Here is a 16,871-nt window from a genome sequence, read left to right as displayed (position 1 = left end):
CCAGGTACTTCTCCATGGAAAACAGGGTAAATCTCCATAGCAACCCGTTGTCCCAAGGAAGCTCCCAGTCCTCAAAGTGAACTGAGTATCTGTCTGCCAGCATCCATGTGGTCTATACAGCTTGTTACAAAAATAACACCATGCGTATTTACACTCACTCCAAAATATTATACAACACACATTTATATGGGGGGGGGGGGGGGGGGGGGCATAGTGACCAGGACAGGAGGAGGGGGTGGATTTCTGAGTCTCTGGTTGATGACATCACTGGGCTTGTTCGAGTCTCCCCCTCCTACTGAACGAGAAACTAAGGAAGAAAGAGGGGGGGGGGGGGAGATGGGGAGAAGAGTGAGGGGGGGAGAGAGGGAGGGGGGAGAGAGAGTGAGGGGGGAGAGAGAGAGTGAGGGGGGAGAGAGAGAGGATGGAGAGAGGGGAGAGAGAGGGAGGGGGGAGAGAGAGAGTGAGGGGGGAGAGAGAGAGACAGGGGAGAGAGAGAGTGAGGGGGGAGAGAGAGAGTGAGGGGGGGAGAGAAAGAGTGAGGGGGGGAGAGAAAGAGTGAGGGGGGGAGAGAGAGACAGGGGAGAGAGAGAGGGAGGGGGGAAGAGAAAGACGGGCAGAGGAAGAGATAGGAACATGTCCTGACAGGACATGGTAGGCACTGATCTAAACACACACATAACCCCGCCCCCTGTCCCCAGGCCAGTATCTTATTGGCTGACAGTTGTCTGTGTGCAGGGTTCTATTTCTGCAGCTGGAACATGGAGGCTGACCCAGCTCCTCACACACAGGTGTGTGGGTGTCTGTGTGTATATGTATGTGTGTGACAGTGTGTGTGTGTGTCCTCAGTGGCGCCTCATCTTGACCTTTCGACCCTCACTGTGCTTGTCGTATTCTTGGCCCCGCCTCCAGACGCTGTCTGAAGTGTTGCTATGGCGACCATGACGGGAGAGGGCGGAGCGGCGGTTCTCCTCCTTGTCCATCTCCAGAACCCTCGGCCTGGGGAGAACAACAATCATGGATAACCTTGTGTGATGTGTGTATGGTGTGTGTGATGTGTATGGTGTGTGTATATGGTGTGTGTGTGTGTACCTGTGAGCAGCGTTGGGGTCAGCTCTACGGTGGGAGGAGCGTTGGGCCTTCAGGGGGGCGTGTCTCTCCTGGGGGGAGGAGCTAACGGTGACATCAGCGTCCAGGCGGGGTGCGTCTGGTCTTGTCCTACCAATCCATACATGATCAATACATTATCAATACACTATTCATCCAGTTCCAGTAGTGTGTGCTGATTGACAGGTGCGTTGCAGTGGTGACTGACTTCCTGAGGATGATGACAGCTCTCCGCTGCTTGATGTCCTGGGGACGGATACAGTGTGTGATGTCATCAGCTGCGTAGCCACTAGAAAAGAGGGGGGGGCAGGGTGAATGTATCATTCACATCAACCACATACACAAATGTCACCTCCCCCTTCACGTGCACACTCTTACCTAAGAACCGTGACACTTCCCCTCCTCACCGGTAGCTCGAGCACGGGTTCGGACACGCGGATGGGCTTGAATTGAAAGCGGCAGCCGAAGCAGAGCGCACTGTCACTGAAAAACGACACCGACACTATGGGCCGTGCGAAGATATGCAGCGGGTCCACGTGAGAAACGATGCAGCCTCCGGGTTGATAGTCATTAATCACAGCGCTGTTGACGAACCCCTCCGGTATCACTCCGCTAGACACGAGCTTCTTTATCACTAGCTCGTGTACCCAGTCCGGAATGTCATCCACCTCTCCCTTTCTGTACAGCCGCTCCTGCCCAGGGCCCCGTTTCTCCAGCTGCGCCCCGTACGTGTAGCCTTCTCCGAAGAAGTACTTGTTCCTTAGGGGCGCGCGGTCTACCGTGTGCTCCCGGTAAAGCCCCGCCTCCCCGTTAGCGACCACCTCGTCAATCTTTTCCTCGATTTGAGCACAATCTTCCGGTGTGAAGATGCTCTTCTGCGTAATGCCGCTCTTCACGCGCCTCACTTCATGCTCGCGGGTTTCCCCACCATCACTGTGCTCGAGCTCATCATCCTCGGAATCCCGGTACTTGCGCTTCCGTCCATTTCCGTTACTTTCGTCCGTGGTCTTGTTTCGGTACTCGTCTCTAACAGCAACTTTGCTCTTGTGCTCGTCCCGGTGCGGCGTCATCGACTTCAGTTTCTCCCGGAGATCGGAGAAGCCGCTGGCTGCCATGGCGACTCTCTGAACTAGCTGCAATGAAGTATAACAAACTGTTTTTCTGATTATTTGACTTCCATATTCCCGCGGCAGCGAGGGGGCAGGACGGGACCCTTGGACCGGACAGCTGTCCCTCCGCCAGCCTCTGTGTTATGGTGTTGCTACCGTCCCAACAGCACACACAAGCTCATCTACGCCAGCAAATACAAAGACAAATCTGTCAGTAATGACGCGCAGGAGGAATATTCCAGTAAAACAAAACGACCACTTGATTCCCAAGTCTATATTAGCTGACTCGTTCACTCTGCTAGCGGCGTCAGGTCAGCCTCACCTAGCTGCAACTGGCTAGCTGCTGCTAGCTTCCTAGTTAGCCGCAAGTCTTACTGACTAGCAGGCTAATGTCAACTACCTACGCACTATATCAAAGGCACTTAGCCAGCATTTCTTTTGAGAAGGCGAAGTAGAAACCCCGAAGAGATTGTAAACATAACCTTACGTTCTCTGAGCAACAATATACACATACAAGTTCTACGTTCCTCCAGATCTCGTGGTCGTTTGGCTAATTACATAAAAATATGGAGTCTGAAAATAAATCCACTGAACTGCACAGGCGCATTGAGAACAGTGTTACCAACTATCGCGAGACAAATAACCAACCGTAGCTTCAGAAACGAGCTCTAAACAAGCCCAATATTATCAGTAAATCTGAGCCTGCAACATGTGACACTGAAACCACTCCTGAGTATAATAGTAATAGCTCTTGTCCAGTTTTTAAGATTATTGCTGATATTTTTGTGACACTATGAGCAGACAGGGTAAATGCATTTGGGAAAATAGCAATCACAAATGTAACTATTGCTGTCGTTTGTCAGAAAAGGCATCTTTATAATCCCCAAAAATGCAAACCTTGCTTTTTTGAAGCGACTTCAGGAAAAAAAGAAGCTGTAAATTGCTGACTTTGTATCTCAGTCTAGGAGCCACTCTGACAGCAGCGAAGGTTTCCTCTTATCCAATGGGAGGTTGAAGGCGATATAAATTGAGTTCTGATTGGTAGGGCGGGAAATACGTCAGAATTATGGCTTGCTGATTGGGTGTAATTCAGATCAATCACCATGAATGACTACCTCACACAAATAAAAACCAACTCAATAATTCACTAGTACCACTTGCATCTGTAATGTGGTAAAAATGTAGTTTTTACAAAACATCCTGATAAATGCAAAACTTTTTAAACAAAACTAAAACATAACTGAAGATTGTCGTACAAACACAATATCAGTAAAAAAATACTAACGGTTGAGGTTTCAGAGCAGAGACACTTGAGAGTAGAAGCATTTGTATCTCTTATGTTCTCTGGACACACACACACCCACACATATCACTAGCACAGATCAGCCAAACTTTGTAGAGAACACAATTACACCCTCAATATCAATAACACGTTATAAATACACCCAGCTGCATACAAACACTCATTATAAAAATATCTCCTCTGATTCACATCACACTGATCCCCTGGAGACCCTGGGCCAGGCGGGAGCTCCTGGCTGTCAACCATATGCAAAGGCTCATGGGTAATCATGTGTCTCATCCTTCTGATTTCAATCCTAGTAAGGAAGCAGGAAGTAAACAGAAAGTTCTTCAGACAGACAGGAAGGAAGTGACGCTAAAGAGGAGGAATCAGAAGCCACTGAGACCCAGACCAGTGATGGAGCAAGTCTGCTGCTACCTCCCTCTGGTGGAGACATGAAGTATTGCTGCCTCCCTGTGGTGGAGACATGAGGTACTGCAACACCCCTCTGGTGGAGACATGAGGTACTGCAACACCCCTCTGGTGGACACATGAGGTACTGCAGCACAGGGGCTGAGAAGGCTCTGTACTGTGGAAGACCTGAAGCCTTGAAGAGGTAGATGTGTGTGCCGTGCGTGTGTTATAGCACGGTGATCTCGCTGGGTGGCAAAGTGAGTCTCTTCTCACGGACAGACATCATGTTCTCGACCTGCATGGCTACCACTCTACACAACTCCAGACCCTACACACACACACACCACAGACCACACATACACACAACATTTAGTTAGAATAGTACTATAACTAACGGCAAGATCAGCAAGGTCAGATGGTGTGTCAGCTGCATGCTTGCATGTGTCTGGTGTGTGTGTGGTGTGTGTGGTGTGTGTGGTGTGTGTGTGTGTGTGGTGTGTGTATGGTGTGTGTGTGGTGTGTGTGTGGTGTGTGTGTGGTGTGTGTGTGGTGTGTGTATGGTGTGTGTGGTGTGTGTATGATGTGTGTATGGTGTGTGTGTGGTGTGTGTATGATGTGTGTATGGTGTGTGTATGGTGTGTGTGGTGTGTGTATGGTGTGTGTATGATGTGTGTGGTGTGTGGTGTGTGTCTGTGTGTGGTGTGTGTCTGGTGTGTGTGTGGTGTGTGTATGGTGTGTGTATGATGTGTGTATGATGTGTGGTGTGTGTATGGTGTGTGTATGATGTGTGGTGTGCAGTGTTGGGTAACGTTGCTTTTTAAAATAACTAATTACAGTTACTAGTTACATTCCTTGTAAAGTAACTAGTTACGTTACTTAGTTACTTGCTGTAGAGAGTAAGGCGTTAAGATACTTTTGCGTTACATTAGGAAAAGTCTTTTATTTCTAAGACAATTCAACTTGGTCACTCTTATGCCCAGAAGGCACATTTAATGGGTTGACCTTAGCAATAGCACATATTGTACTGGATATTCAGTGTCACTCGCACATAACATGATCAATCCTTATTATACAGCAAGACGGATCAAGGTAATATTCCACCATGATGAAAAGCAATATTTGCATGAAGTTCTTGAATCAAGAAACTCTTTATTTAATCAATAAATAATGTTGTAAAATGCCAGACAGAAGTCTAGTACTTAGCTAGCTCTACAATTTACCATGCTAGGTTTGAATCTAGGAGTAAAACGAAGCTAAACTATAGCTAGGTATATGGTAACAAAATGGTGTTCACTTATGTACTGAACCAGACTATTTTACTTACTGTAATATAATCTTAAACTTAAACCACTGAACGATACAGCAACACATCACACAAGCTTGAGTTCAATACATTATTTAATCTGATATTACGTAGGCCTGTACATGCAAGTCTTAAATAACTATTTGGTCGGCTCCATGACGCTGGGTAAATTGGGCTTGTGAGACTGCTCACCAAAAGAACGAAGGGGAACCCACCTGTCTAACAGATTAAGACGTTTTCGTAGTTACCTAGCGAAAAGTAGCCTCAACTTTTCTATACTTTTAGCTAAATGCTGAGGGCTCGCGACTAAAAGATTAAATTAAGTAACATTTACATTTAGTCATTTAGTTGACACTCTCCAGAGCGACTTACAGTAAGTACAGGGACATTCTCCCCGAGGCAAGTAGGGTGAAGTGCCTTGCCCATGGACACAACATAATTTAGCATGGCCGGAAATCGAACCAACAACCTTCTGATTAATAGCCCGACTCCCTAACCGCTCAGCCATCTGACCCCGAGTAATGCATTACTTGTTTGAAACAGGAACTAGTAACGGATTCATTCAATTAAATAAGTAATGCGTTAAGTTACTTGTTACCTAAGAAAAGTAGTCTGACTACTGTATCGCGTTACATTGTTAACGCGTTACACCCAACACTGGTGGTGTGTATATGGCATGTATAGTGTGTGTGTGTATGGTGTGTGTGGTGTGTGTGGTGTGTATATGGTGTGTGTATGTGTGTGTGTGGACCTGCTCCAGCTGCAGTTGCATGACCCTGTGTGAGCAGGTGTCTCCCAGGGTCAGGTCCACGTAGGGGTAGCTGCTCCCCGCACCAGGAGACTGCGTGCGGCTGGACTGGACCTCCACCAGGGGGACCCCCACCATCCGCTCCTGCACCACAGGACCCACACAGAAAACTACAGCTGCACCACAGGACCCACACAGAGAACTACAGCTGCACAACAGGACCCACACAGAGAACTACAGCTGCACCGCAGGACCCACACAGAGAACTACAGCTGCACCACAGGACCCACACAGAGAACTACAGCTGCACCACAGGACCCACACAGAAAACTACAGATGCACCACAGGACCCACACAGAGAACTACAGCTGCACCGCAGGACCCACACAGAAAACTACAGATGCACCACAGGACCCACGCAGCAGAGGAAAGAGAGAGAAAGAGGAGAGCGAGAGAGTTCTTCAACACAAGGAAGAAAACATGAAGTGTGAGAGGGCGGGCCGGGTGCTGGGGGGCGGGGGGTGGGGGGCTGGGGGACCACTGGGGGCAGGGGGCTGGAGGTGTTGTGGCACTGGGGGTGGTGGGCCCTGCTTACGTGAGTGTCTTTTTGCAGGAAATGCAATCCGTGTTGATTGACAGCCAGGATGCAGGGGGCGTGGACAGAGGAGGAGCTACAGCTGTGGATGTAGAAGAAGGAGGAGCCAAACATGGGGAAGGCACTAACCAGACCTGCACACACACACACATACACACATATTAGAATAGATGGGGTATATCTCAGAGGAAGAGCACTGCAGATCCAGAGATCTTAAGAGATCAAGAGATTGCAGGGTCAAATCTCCCATGTCAATGTACGTATTGTGTTATTAGTATCAGATTATCAGGCTCTGATGTTACCTAGGAACTGGGTTCTGGTGTTACCTAGGAACTGGGCTCTGGCCTGGTGGGGGCTGAGGATCTGCACCTGCTGGAGGTGCAGTGTTGCCATGGCAGCCCACTGTTGGGGGGGCTGTTTCCCGAAGAGAGGGGCGGGGATGTACTCTGACAGCTCATGACTGGGACACACACACACACACACCACACACACACACAGACACACACACACCACACACACCATACACACACACCATACATACCACACACATTAGTAAAACGTCAGTGTGAAGGTGTGTGTGTGTGTGTTCCTACATGCTGGTGTGAAGGTGTGTGTGTGTTCCTACATGCTGGTGTGAAGGTGTGTGTGTGTTCCTACATGCTGGTGTGAAGGTGTGTGTGTGTTCCTACATGCTGGTGTGAAGGTGTGTGTGTGTTCCTACATGCTGGTGTGAAGGTGTGTGTGTGTTCCTACATGCTGGGTGTGAAGGCCAGCTCCTTGGCTCGGTGCTGCAGAGCGGCTAGCTTGGAGATCTGGTGGAACTGCTGCTCACTGACCTTCCCCCTGGACAGCACACTCAGCAGCCCCTTACGGTAGTCTGGTAGCACCTACACACACACACACAAACACACACACACATCATATACACATACACACATAGGGTCAGGGTCCAGGGGTCAGGGTCCAGGGGTCAGGTACCTGGTTGTAGTGCATGGTGACACACAGCTCGTTGTGGAACTTAAGAGCCTGTGTCCAGACGACCCTGCGGAACCAGAGAGAGAAGCTGCTGTCCACACGCTCCGCCTCCGTCACCAGGTCCAGCACGTACTCACGCCTGTTCAGGGGACGCACGTTCCCACCTGCCCACACACATACGGTGCATCACACATGGTGTGTGTGGTGTGTATGGTGTGTGTATGGTGCATGGTGTGTGTGTGTGGTGTGTGTGTACCTCTGTTGGTGACGAGGAAGATGGTGTATTCGTCCATAGCCTCCAGCCTCTCTAGACACATCTCATAACACAGCTCCTCTATGATGTCCAGCGCCACCTGCAACACACACACACACATCAACACACACACACTTCAAACACACATTCTCACAGTTACAGACACTCACACATCCAAGCAGAAACATTCACCTATAACCACTCTCACACACACACACACACTCACACAGACAGACACACACACACTCACAGAGCAGGTCTTGATCTTGAGGTGGCGCTCAATGCCTCCAGGAAACAGGAACAGCTGACGCTTGGAGCTCCGCCCCGCCTAAAACACACACGCAACCATGGCTACCAACACCCAACCAGTAAACAAAAGTACCGTGATGTCACAACTGCACACACGAACAGGTAGACAGGTAAGCAGGTAGACAGGTAGACAGGTGAACAGGTAGACAGGTGAGCAGGGTGAACAGGTGAAGAAGTAGACAGGTGAGCAGGTAGACAGGTAGACAGGTGAACAGGTAGACAGGTGAACAGGTAGATAGGTGAGCAGGTAGACAGGTAGACAGGTAGACAGGTGAGCAGGTAGATAGGTGAGCAGGTAGACAGGTGAGCAGGTAGACAGGTGAACAAGTAGACAGGTAGACAGGTAAGCAGGTAGACAGGTGAAGAAGTAGACAGGTGAGCAGGTAGACAGGTGAACAGGTAGATAGGTGAGCAGGTACACAGGTCGACAGGTGAGCAGGCAGACAGGTAGACAGGTGAACAGGTAGATAGGTAAGCAGGTAGACAGGTGAGCAGGCAGACAGGTAGACAGGTGAACAGGTGAACAGGTAGACAGGTAAGCAGGTAGACAGGTAAGCAGGTAGACAGGTGAACAGGTAGACAGGTGAGCAGGTAGACAGGTAGATAGGTGAGCAGGTAGACAGGTGAGCAGGCAGACAGGTAGACAGGTGAACAGGTAAGAGCTTTGGTGCTGACCACCATGGCCTGCAGCTCCATGCTGCTGGGAACCACGAGGCGGCCGCCATATTGGAACGTCTTCCTCAGGTTCTGCTCACAAGCCTTGGCAATACCTGTCAATCACAACGCATTATCAGGCCTCAGTCAGCCAATAACAATTCAGGAACAAGCCTCAGTTAGTCAGTCAGAACGCATTATCACACCTTGAGTCCCGCCCCTTCCTCCAGAGTCACAGAGGGAAATGTGTGTGGTGTGTGTGGTATGGTGTGTGTGTGGTCTGTGTGGTGTGTGTTACCCTGGTACTGGCCCCCAGGGCTGCGGTAGGCATCCTGCAGGAACTTTAACAGGAAGGGCTTTAGGACCTGGGAGCAGTGGTGGAAGGCAGTCAGGATGTAGAGCAGCCTCCAGCCCCGCTGGCAGCTATCCCTGACACACACAGGGTCAAGGGTCACTGGCTGGGATTGTGTGGTGTGTTTTGTTTGTTGTGTGAGTGTGTGTGTGAGTAACTGACGGTTTGGAGCTGGTGTTGGAGCTCAGCTGTTTGAGCAGCTGGCAGTAAGCCTCATCCCTCATCAGACCAAACTCTCCAATCAGCTGACAGGAAAAAACACACACAACGTTACACATGCCCACTGGAGACAGAGAGGTGTGTGTGTGTATGTGTTTGTACCTTGAGGAAGGTGCTGACCACTTCCTGTTCTGACTGTCCCTTTACAGGATGGTCTCCCATGAACCTCATCACCGCTGAACATGACATCACAGGACGACAACACAGGACATTACGTCACATAACATGACATCATAGAACATGACATCATAGAACATGACATCATAAAATATTACATCATAAAACATGTAATACGTTTCATGCCGTGACAGAATAATATCCGCCAGGTGGGCGGGGCTATATGTGCCAGGTGGGCGGGGCTACATGCGCCAGGTGGGCGGAGCTTACACAGGAAGATGTCCGTGGCCACACGATTCATGGTTGGGTCCGAGAACTCGATCAGAGACTCAGACAGTGGGGCCTGTAACACACACACACCATACACACACACACATACATACACACCAACAATACATACACGCCAAATAGGAATACCACACACAGTCATGTATAAGATCATTGTGAAGCTCTATGAAGGGAATGTTCCTGAAAGTTCTAGAGGAAGGTACCTTGGAGAACCGAACCATCTCAAATGGATCTCTAGAGTCCTTGTTCTTGTTCTTCAGAGAACCTCTAAGACAACACAGAACATTATGGTTTAAGTGTGTACGTGAAAGTGTGTTTGTGAGGGTGTGTGTGTGAGTGTGTGAGACTGTGTGTCTCACCCCCTGCCAGGTTGTCTGAAGTACTTCTTTGCAAACTCCACCAGGTCGTAGCGTCCATCCTCCACCTGCTCCAGCAGCAGCTCTCCAAAACCCTCCAGCGACGCCTGCTGGACACACACGGAACTGCAGCAACCTGCTACTGGGAGAGTTTGTGTGTGTGTGTATATGTATCAATGCGTGTGCATATGTATATGTGTGTGTGTGCATGCATCTATGCATGTTTATGCATGCGTGTGTACCTCCAGCGTTTGGTCGATCTCATGTGCTGCCATGGTGGACGCCACGGCAACAGCAACGGCTGAGGACACGGCAACGCGCCCTGCCCCCCCGCGAGGTTCCGCCCTCCGGTCCAGCGGCAGAGACAGGAAATCAGGAGCAGCTGTGGGCCGCGCACACTCCCCAGGGAACACCCCCGCACGGCCAAACACCGCGCCAAACTTCCACCCTGCCCACATATGCACACACGTACACATATACACACACACACATCATGTGTGTGTTTATGTGTGTGTTTATGTGTGTGTTATGTGTCTATTGTCTCACCAAAGTCCTGCGTGTCTTTCTTTAACTCCTCTAGAAACACCACCTTCTTCCTCACCACACAGCCGTAGGCCTGACCTGCAGAACACACACACACAGGGATCAGCTTCTGCACACTAACCCTAACCCTGACCTGCAGAACACACACACAGGGATGAGCTCCACTGCTGTTACAGGGGATGTCATCAGTGTGGGCCTCACCCTTCTCCAAGCTGTCCATGACCTGCAGCCTGATGATGTCACCCTTGTGGAAGCTCAGACACGAGTGCTCATCTGTCACATGGTTTCTCTCTGCAACCACATACTCAGAGTCCTGCGGGAGAGAGGAGTGGGTGTGGGTATGTGTGTGGTGTGTGTGTGTGTACTCAGAGTCCTGTAGGGGAGAGTGTGTGTGGTGTGTGTGTGTGTGTGTGTGTACTCAGAGAGGGGGTGTGTGTGTCAGTGTATGAGTGTGTATGTGTGTGTACCTTCTTGATCTCAGTGATGAAGTGGTCTATCAGGCTCTTGACCTGAGCAGCCTTGGCAGAGAACAGGATGAGCTTCTCATTGGTCAGGTTGAACTCCAGCATGTTCTCTGACGGGATGGTAACAAACAGGATGTCTGCATAACTACGGAAACAGACACTAGTTACCATGGAAATAGAGATATGCTCAGTAGCTTTGGTAACACTTTTATGGAGGTTATATTAACTGCCATGTAACTACATAGCAACAAGCTTTCTACTGTAGCCTATACTGCTCACAAAGTACCATGTTATTACAAAGTACCATGTTATTACAGTGTCACGGTTCACATAGAGCCTGAGCGCCGATCTGCGTCACCGGAATATTAGACGCACCTGTTTTGTGTTGACTCATTAGGATGGCTGTATAACACCTGTTTGTGTTGACTCGTTAGGGTGGCTGTATAACACCTGTTTGTGTTGACTCATTAGGATGGCTGTATAACACCTGTTTGTGTTGACTCGTTAGGGTGGCTGTATAACACCTGTTTGTGTTGACTCATTAGGATGGCTGTATAACACCTGTTTGTGTTGACTCGTTAGGATGGCTGTATAACACCTGTTTGTGTTGACTCATTAGGATGGCTGTATAACACCTGTTTGTGTTGACTCATTAGGATGGCTGTATAACACCTGTTTGTGTTGACTCGTTAGGGTGGCTGTATAACACCTGTTTGTGTTGACTCATTAGGATGGCTGTATAACACCTGTTTGAAGTCTTATTGTTTGTCATCGATGGCCGTGTGGCAGGTGACCTTTGTTCTGTATCATGTTTATTTCTAAGTAAAGTTCTTGTGCACTTTCATCTCCAAACACAGACTCCTTGCCTGCTTTATAGCACATAGCACCTATAATGTACCCACAATGTTTAAACTACGAGAATTACTATGTAGTTACATGGTAATTAATGTAAACTTAATGGGAAGTGTTGCTGAAACTTTGATGTGAAACACAAACACACACACACACGACCAGAAACATACTTTCACTCACACACACAGACACACACACACAGACACACACAGACACACACACACAGACACACACAGACACACACAGAGAGACACACACAGACACACCCACGTACGTGTAAGGCCTGAGGACTCTGAAGTAGTCTGGAGCTGCAGCACTGCTCTTCACTGTCTTCAGCAGCTTGATCCCACTGTGACACACAGCCAGCACCTGCACCCCTGTCCCCACGCTGCCCTGCACACACACACACACACATGTAGACACACACACATACGCATGTAGACACACACACATACACGTACACACTGTGTCTAGGTGTGTGCGTGTACAGGTGTGTATACAGTAGTGTGTATCCAGTAGTGTGCCTTCAGTAGTGTGTATCCAGTAGTGTGTATACAGTAGTGTGTATTCAGATGTGTGTATACAGGTCAGACTTACGGAGGCAGGGAACAGTCTGGAGAAGTAGATGTCTAGGGAGTCTCTGGCTGCCGTGACAACAGACTTCTTCACTGTCTCGTCTTGAGTGTCTTGCATCACCCCCAGTTTAGCTGGCACACACACACACCACACACACACATGTAGACACACACACATACACATACGCACACACACCATACACATGTAGACACACGCACATATGAAGACACGCACAAACACCACACACACACACACACCACACTCACGTGCACATATAGACACACCACACACACATTGTATTGATTTTTTTCAGTACAACAGGTGATTTTTCAGATGCATTGTGGGTATTATAGTATTCTCACCAAACAAAGCCTTCATCTTCAGCCTCTCCTCACTGGTGATGCGAACACAAGCCTCAGACAAGGTATCATTCACCACCTACAGGTGAAAGACAGGTAGACAGGTAGACATCAGTAGAGACAGTGAGACAGGCAGGCAGACAGGCAGATATCAGACAGACAGGCTGGCCGTTAGGCAGGCAGGCAGGCAAACAGGCAGGCAGGCAAACAGGCAGGCAGGCAGGCAGGCAAACAGGCAGGCAAGGAGGCAGGCAGGCAGGCAGGCAAACAGGCAGGTATAGGCAGGGAGGCAGGGAGGCAGGGAGGCAAACAGGCAGGTAAACAGGCAGGCAGGCAAACAGGCAGGCAGACAGACAGACAGACAGACATACAGGCAGACAGGCAGGCAGGCAGGCAGGCAGGCAGGCAGGCAGGCAGGCAGGCAGGCAGGCAGGCAGGCAAACAGGCAGGCAGGCAGGCAGGCAGGCAGACAGGCAGGCAAACAGGCAGGCAGGCAGGCAGGCAGGCAGACATCTGACAGGCAGACAGGCAGACAAACATCAGACACATAGACAGACAGACATCAGAAAGACAGACCTACTCACCTGTTTGAATATGAGATCCAACACCAGAGGATGGTTGAAACTGTCCTTGGGGAAGAACACCTGAAACACTCCAAAGAGTCAGGTGTGCACCTTCTTCCTCAGGTACAGTCGTGTGTGTGTGTGTGTGTGTGTACCTTCTTCCTCAGGTACAGTCGTGTATGCGTGTGTGTGTACCTCCTTCCTCAGGTACAGTAGTGTATGCGTGTGTGTGTACCTCCTTCCTCAGGTACAGTCGTGTGTGTGTGTGTACCTCCTTCCTCAGGTACAGTAGTGTATGCGTGTGTGTGTACCTCCTTCCTCAGGTACAGTCGTGTGTGTGTGTGTGTGTGTGTGTACCTCCTTCCTCAGGTACAGTCGTGTGTGTGTGTGTGTACCTCCTTCCTCAGGTACAGTCTCCAGGGAACGTTGGTGTAGGTGTAATGCTCTTCTGTCGTGCTGCGATGGAGTTTAGTCTGGATAGTCTCCGCCTCCACCGGCAGCTCCCGCGACACTATAGGACGACATGGTTGTCAATCACCAAATCTACTCACTCACTGGCTCAGTGTGTGTGTGTGTGTACCTGTGGGGTGAGGTGGAAGGGGCCTCACTGGAGCCCTCCTCTTGGTGCTCTTGGTGGGTTTAAACCCCGCCTCCTTCATGGCGGATGCAGAGGGGGAGGGGCCAGGTGGGTGTTTGGGCTGGAGACAGGAAGTATAACAGGAAGTATAACAGGAAGTATAACAGGAAGTATAACAGGAAGTAACTAAACTGTTACGGTTGAGCGTCTGTCAGTGTGGGGAACTTAATATCCTCAAGTATAGAAAAATATGTCAAACTTGACCCTTTTGCCTCAAAACTTCAAATGCTTGTTTTCAGTGGGTGTTAGGGGTGTTTTGATTGTGAATGTTTGGTCCCCACTAGGATAGAACAATAAGTGTGTGTGTGTACCTGTGGAGGTGGAGGGTTGTCCATCTGAGGTTTGAGGATGTGCAAAGCTTCATCACGAGGACTCTGCTTTTTTAGATACTTCCCCTCTGGTCGCCTACACACACACCACAGATACACACACACCACAGATACACACACACCACACATACACACACACCACAGATACACACACACCACAGATACACACACACCACACATTCACACACACCACAGATACACACACACCACAGATACACACACACCACACATACACACACACCACACATACACACACACCACAGATACACACACACCACAGATACACACACACACCACACATACACACACACCACACATACACAAACACCACAGATACACACACACCACAGATACACACACACCACACATACACACACACCACAGATACACACACACCACACATACACACACACACCACACATACACAGACACACCACACGTACACACACCACACATACACACACACCACAGATACACACACACCACAGATACACACACACCACACATTCCCACACACACACCACACATACACACACCACACGTACACACACACCACAGATACACACACACCACACATACACAAACACCACAGATACACACACACCACAGATACACAAACACCACAGATACACACACACCAGACATACACACACACCACAGATACACACACACCACAGATACACACACACCACACACAATAAGACAGTACTGAAAAGTGTTGAAGAAGGTTGTGTCCATGGAGAAGAGAAGAGAAAGTGTGTATGTGTGTATGTGTGTGTATAAGTGTGCATGTGTGTGTATGTGTGTACCTCTTGCCGGGGGGCAGGGGCTGTGGAGGGGGAGGAGGAGAGTCGTATTGGCGGATGATGTCTCTGACGTTGCCGCTGGGGGTGATGCTCTCCTGCTGCTCTGACCACTTCACCACCTCTCCAGCAGGGGGCGGTGGAGAGGTCACCACTGGGGCTGCACACACATTCAACATTACACCCCCACACGCATGGACACACACACATACAAACATTACACACACATCTCTGAGTCAACTCTCTTCTATAACATTTTGTTGTGCGTGTGTGTGTATCTGTGCTTTGTGTGTATGTATCTGTGTTTTGTGTGTGTGTATCTGTGCTTTGTGTGTGTGTATCTGTGCTTTGTGTGTGTGTGTATCTGTGGTGTGTGTGAGGGGTTAGAGGTTAGGGGTCAGGGGTCAAGGGTCAGGGGTGGCTCTCACCAAACTTCCTGGCCCTCTGGTCCTTGTTGATGGGGATGGCTGGAGCTCTTCTCTTGGCAACACTGTCTGTCCCCGATGACACGCCCTGGAGAGAGACATGGTGACTACACTGACCCTTGACCTTTACTGTAACACCTGACCTTAACACCTGACCTTGACACCTGATCTCTCACTTTAACACCTGCCAATGACCTTAACTCCTGAATCCTGACCTCTGAACATAGAAAGGGGGATTCTCACTTGGGGTGTGCTGGCTTTGGGCTTCGTGTCCATGGTGACCTTAAGGCTCTTCTCTGCAGCATGAGGGGCGGGGCTTGGAGCAGACAGGGGTGGGGCGTGTGGCTGGGGGGCGGAGCCAGCAGGGTCTGGGGAGGTGGGATACGAACTGGGGGGGAGGTTGGCATAAGGAGAGGGTGGGATGGGGGAGTAGGGAGAGGAGTAAGGGGAGAGGGGGTGGGGGAGGAGAGGGCTCATGGGGGGGCTGCTGATGGGGGAGGTGGGGGGTGAGGTGATGGGGGAGGTAACCAAGGCCATGGCCTGCATGGTCATCTGCTGAGCCTGGGAGGGAGGAGAGGGGGGAGAAGGAGGGGGGCAGGAGAGGAGGGAGGGGCAGGGGGGCAGGAGAGGAGGGAGTGGCAGGGTGGCAGGAGAGGAGGGAGGGGCAGGGGGGCAGGAGAGGAGGGAGGGGCAGGGGGGCAGGAGAGGAGGGAGGGGCAGGGTGGCAGGAGAGGAGGGAAGGGCAGGGGGCAGGAGAGGAGGGAGGGGCAGGGGGCAGGAGAGGAGGGAGGGGCAGGGGGCAGGAGAGGAGGGAGCGGCAGGGTGGCAGGAGAGGAGGGAGGGGCAGGGGGGCAGGAGAGGAGGGAGGGGCAGGGGGCAGGAGAGGAGGGAGGGGCAGGGGGGCAGGAGAGGAGGGAGGGGCAGGGGGGCAGGAGAGGAGGGAGGGGCAGGGTGGCAGGAGAGGAGGGAGGGGCAGGGGGCAGGAGAGGAGGGAGGGGCAGGGTGGCAGGAGAGGAGGGAGGGGCAGGGGGCAGGAGAGGATGGAGCGGCAGGGTTTGCAGGAGAGGAGGGAGGGGCAGGGGGGCAGGAGAGGAGGGAGGGGCAGGGGACAGGAGAGGAGGGAGCGGCAGGGTGGCAGGAGAGGAGGGAGGGGCAGGGGGGCAGGAGAGGAGGGAGGGGCAGGGTGGCAGGAGAGGAGGGATGGGCAGGGGGCAGGAGAGGAGGGAGGGGCAGGGTGGCAGG

General features: G+C 50.8%; 2 protein-coding genes across 3 annotated transcripts in view; both read right to left on the bottom strand.

The window, feature by feature from the left end:
- Positions 1 to 549: 549 nt before the first annotated feature.
- On the bottom strand, positions 550 to 2,801 carry alkbh5 (alkB homolog 5, RNA demethylase). Of its 2 annotated transcripts, XM_047041874.1 has the most exons (5): positions 2,701 to 2,801; positions 1,483 to 2,395; positions 1,313 to 1,393; positions 1,090 to 1,215; positions 550 to 996 (listed from the first exon to the last, which is right to left on the bottom strand). In XM_047041874.1, the coding sequence occupies exons 2-5, from the start codon at positions 2,217 to 2,219 to the stop codon at positions 843 to 845; spliced, it is 1,098 nt and encodes a 365-aa protein (XP_046897830.1). In that variant the 5' UTR covers positions 2,220 to 2,395; positions 2,701 to 2,801; the 3' UTR covers positions 550 to 842. The 2 variants fall into 2 exon arrangements, with proteins under 2 accessions (XP_046897830.1, XP_046897829.1); XM_047041873.1 differs by having other exon boundaries at positions 1,483 to 2,789.
- Positions 2,802 to 3,393: 592 nt separating this feature from the next.
- myo15ab (myosin XVAb) overlaps positions 3,394 to 16,871 on the bottom strand; it is a 35,330-nt gene continuing 21,852 nt past the window's right edge. The window contains 29 exon segments of the mRNA XM_047042153.1: positions 3,394 to 4,237; positions 5,964 to 6,104; positions 6,556 to 6,689; positions 6,882 to 7,015; positions 7,309 to 7,442; positions 7,534 to 7,694; positions 7,787 to 7,883; positions 8,034 to 8,111; positions 8,768 to 8,862; positions 9,045 to 9,175; positions 9,261 to 9,343; positions 9,420 to 9,493; positions 9,705 to 9,777; positions 9,926 to 9,989; positions 10,082 to 10,188; positions 10,321 to 10,526; positions 10,625 to 10,699; positions 10,823 to 10,934; positions 11,089 to 11,230; positions 12,212 to 12,330; positions 12,535 to 12,644; positions 12,876 to 12,951; positions 13,457 to 13,516; positions 13,831 to 13,946; positions 14,016 to 14,133; positions 14,384 to 14,477; positions 15,211 to 15,364; positions 15,633 to 15,717; positions 15,873 to 16,190. Coding sequence (XP_046898109.1) covers positions 4,136 to 4,237; positions 5,964 to 6,104; positions 6,556 to 6,689; positions 6,882 to 7,015; positions 7,309 to 7,442; positions 7,534 to 7,694; positions 7,787 to 7,883; positions 8,034 to 8,111; positions 8,768 to 8,862; positions 9,045 to 9,175; positions 9,261 to 9,343; positions 9,420 to 9,493; positions 9,705 to 9,777; positions 9,926 to 9,989; positions 10,082 to 10,188; positions 10,321 to 10,526; positions 10,625 to 10,699; positions 10,823 to 10,934; positions 11,089 to 11,230; positions 12,212 to 12,330; positions 12,535 to 12,644; positions 12,876 to 12,951; positions 13,457 to 13,516; positions 13,831 to 13,946; positions 14,016 to 14,133; positions 14,384 to 14,477; positions 15,211 to 15,364; positions 15,633 to 15,717; positions 15,873 to 16,190 — 3,393 coding nt within the window. The 3' untranslated portion in view covers positions 3,394 to 4,135.

Source organism: Hypomesus transpacificus, chromosome 19 (genome assembly GCF_021917145.1).
Source record: "Hypomesus transpacificus isolate Combined female chromosome 19, fHypTra1, whole genome shotgun sequence".
NCBI classification, from domain to species: Eukaryota; Metazoa; Chordata; class Actinopteri; order Osmeriformes; family Osmeridae; genus Hypomesus; species Hypomesus transpacificus.
The sequence above is the reverse complement of the archived record's forward strand: the minus strand, read 5'-3'. Positions and strand labels throughout refer to the sequence as shown.

Excerpts from the sequence above, each read along its gene's own strand:
- alkbh5 (XM_047041874.1), bottom strand. The coding sequence starts at position 2,219 with ATGGCAGCCAGCGGCTTCTCCGATCTCCGGGAGAAACTGAAGTCGATG. Across the intron at positions 1,394-1,482 it reads GGAAGTGTCACGGTTCTTAG|TGGCTACGCAGCTGATGACA; the intron begins GTAAGAGTGTGC and ends CCTCTTTTCTAG. Across the intron at positions 1,216-1,312 it reads GCTGTCATCATCCTCAGGAA|GACAAGACCAGACGCACCCC; the intron begins GTCAGTCACCAC and ends ATGGATTGGTAG.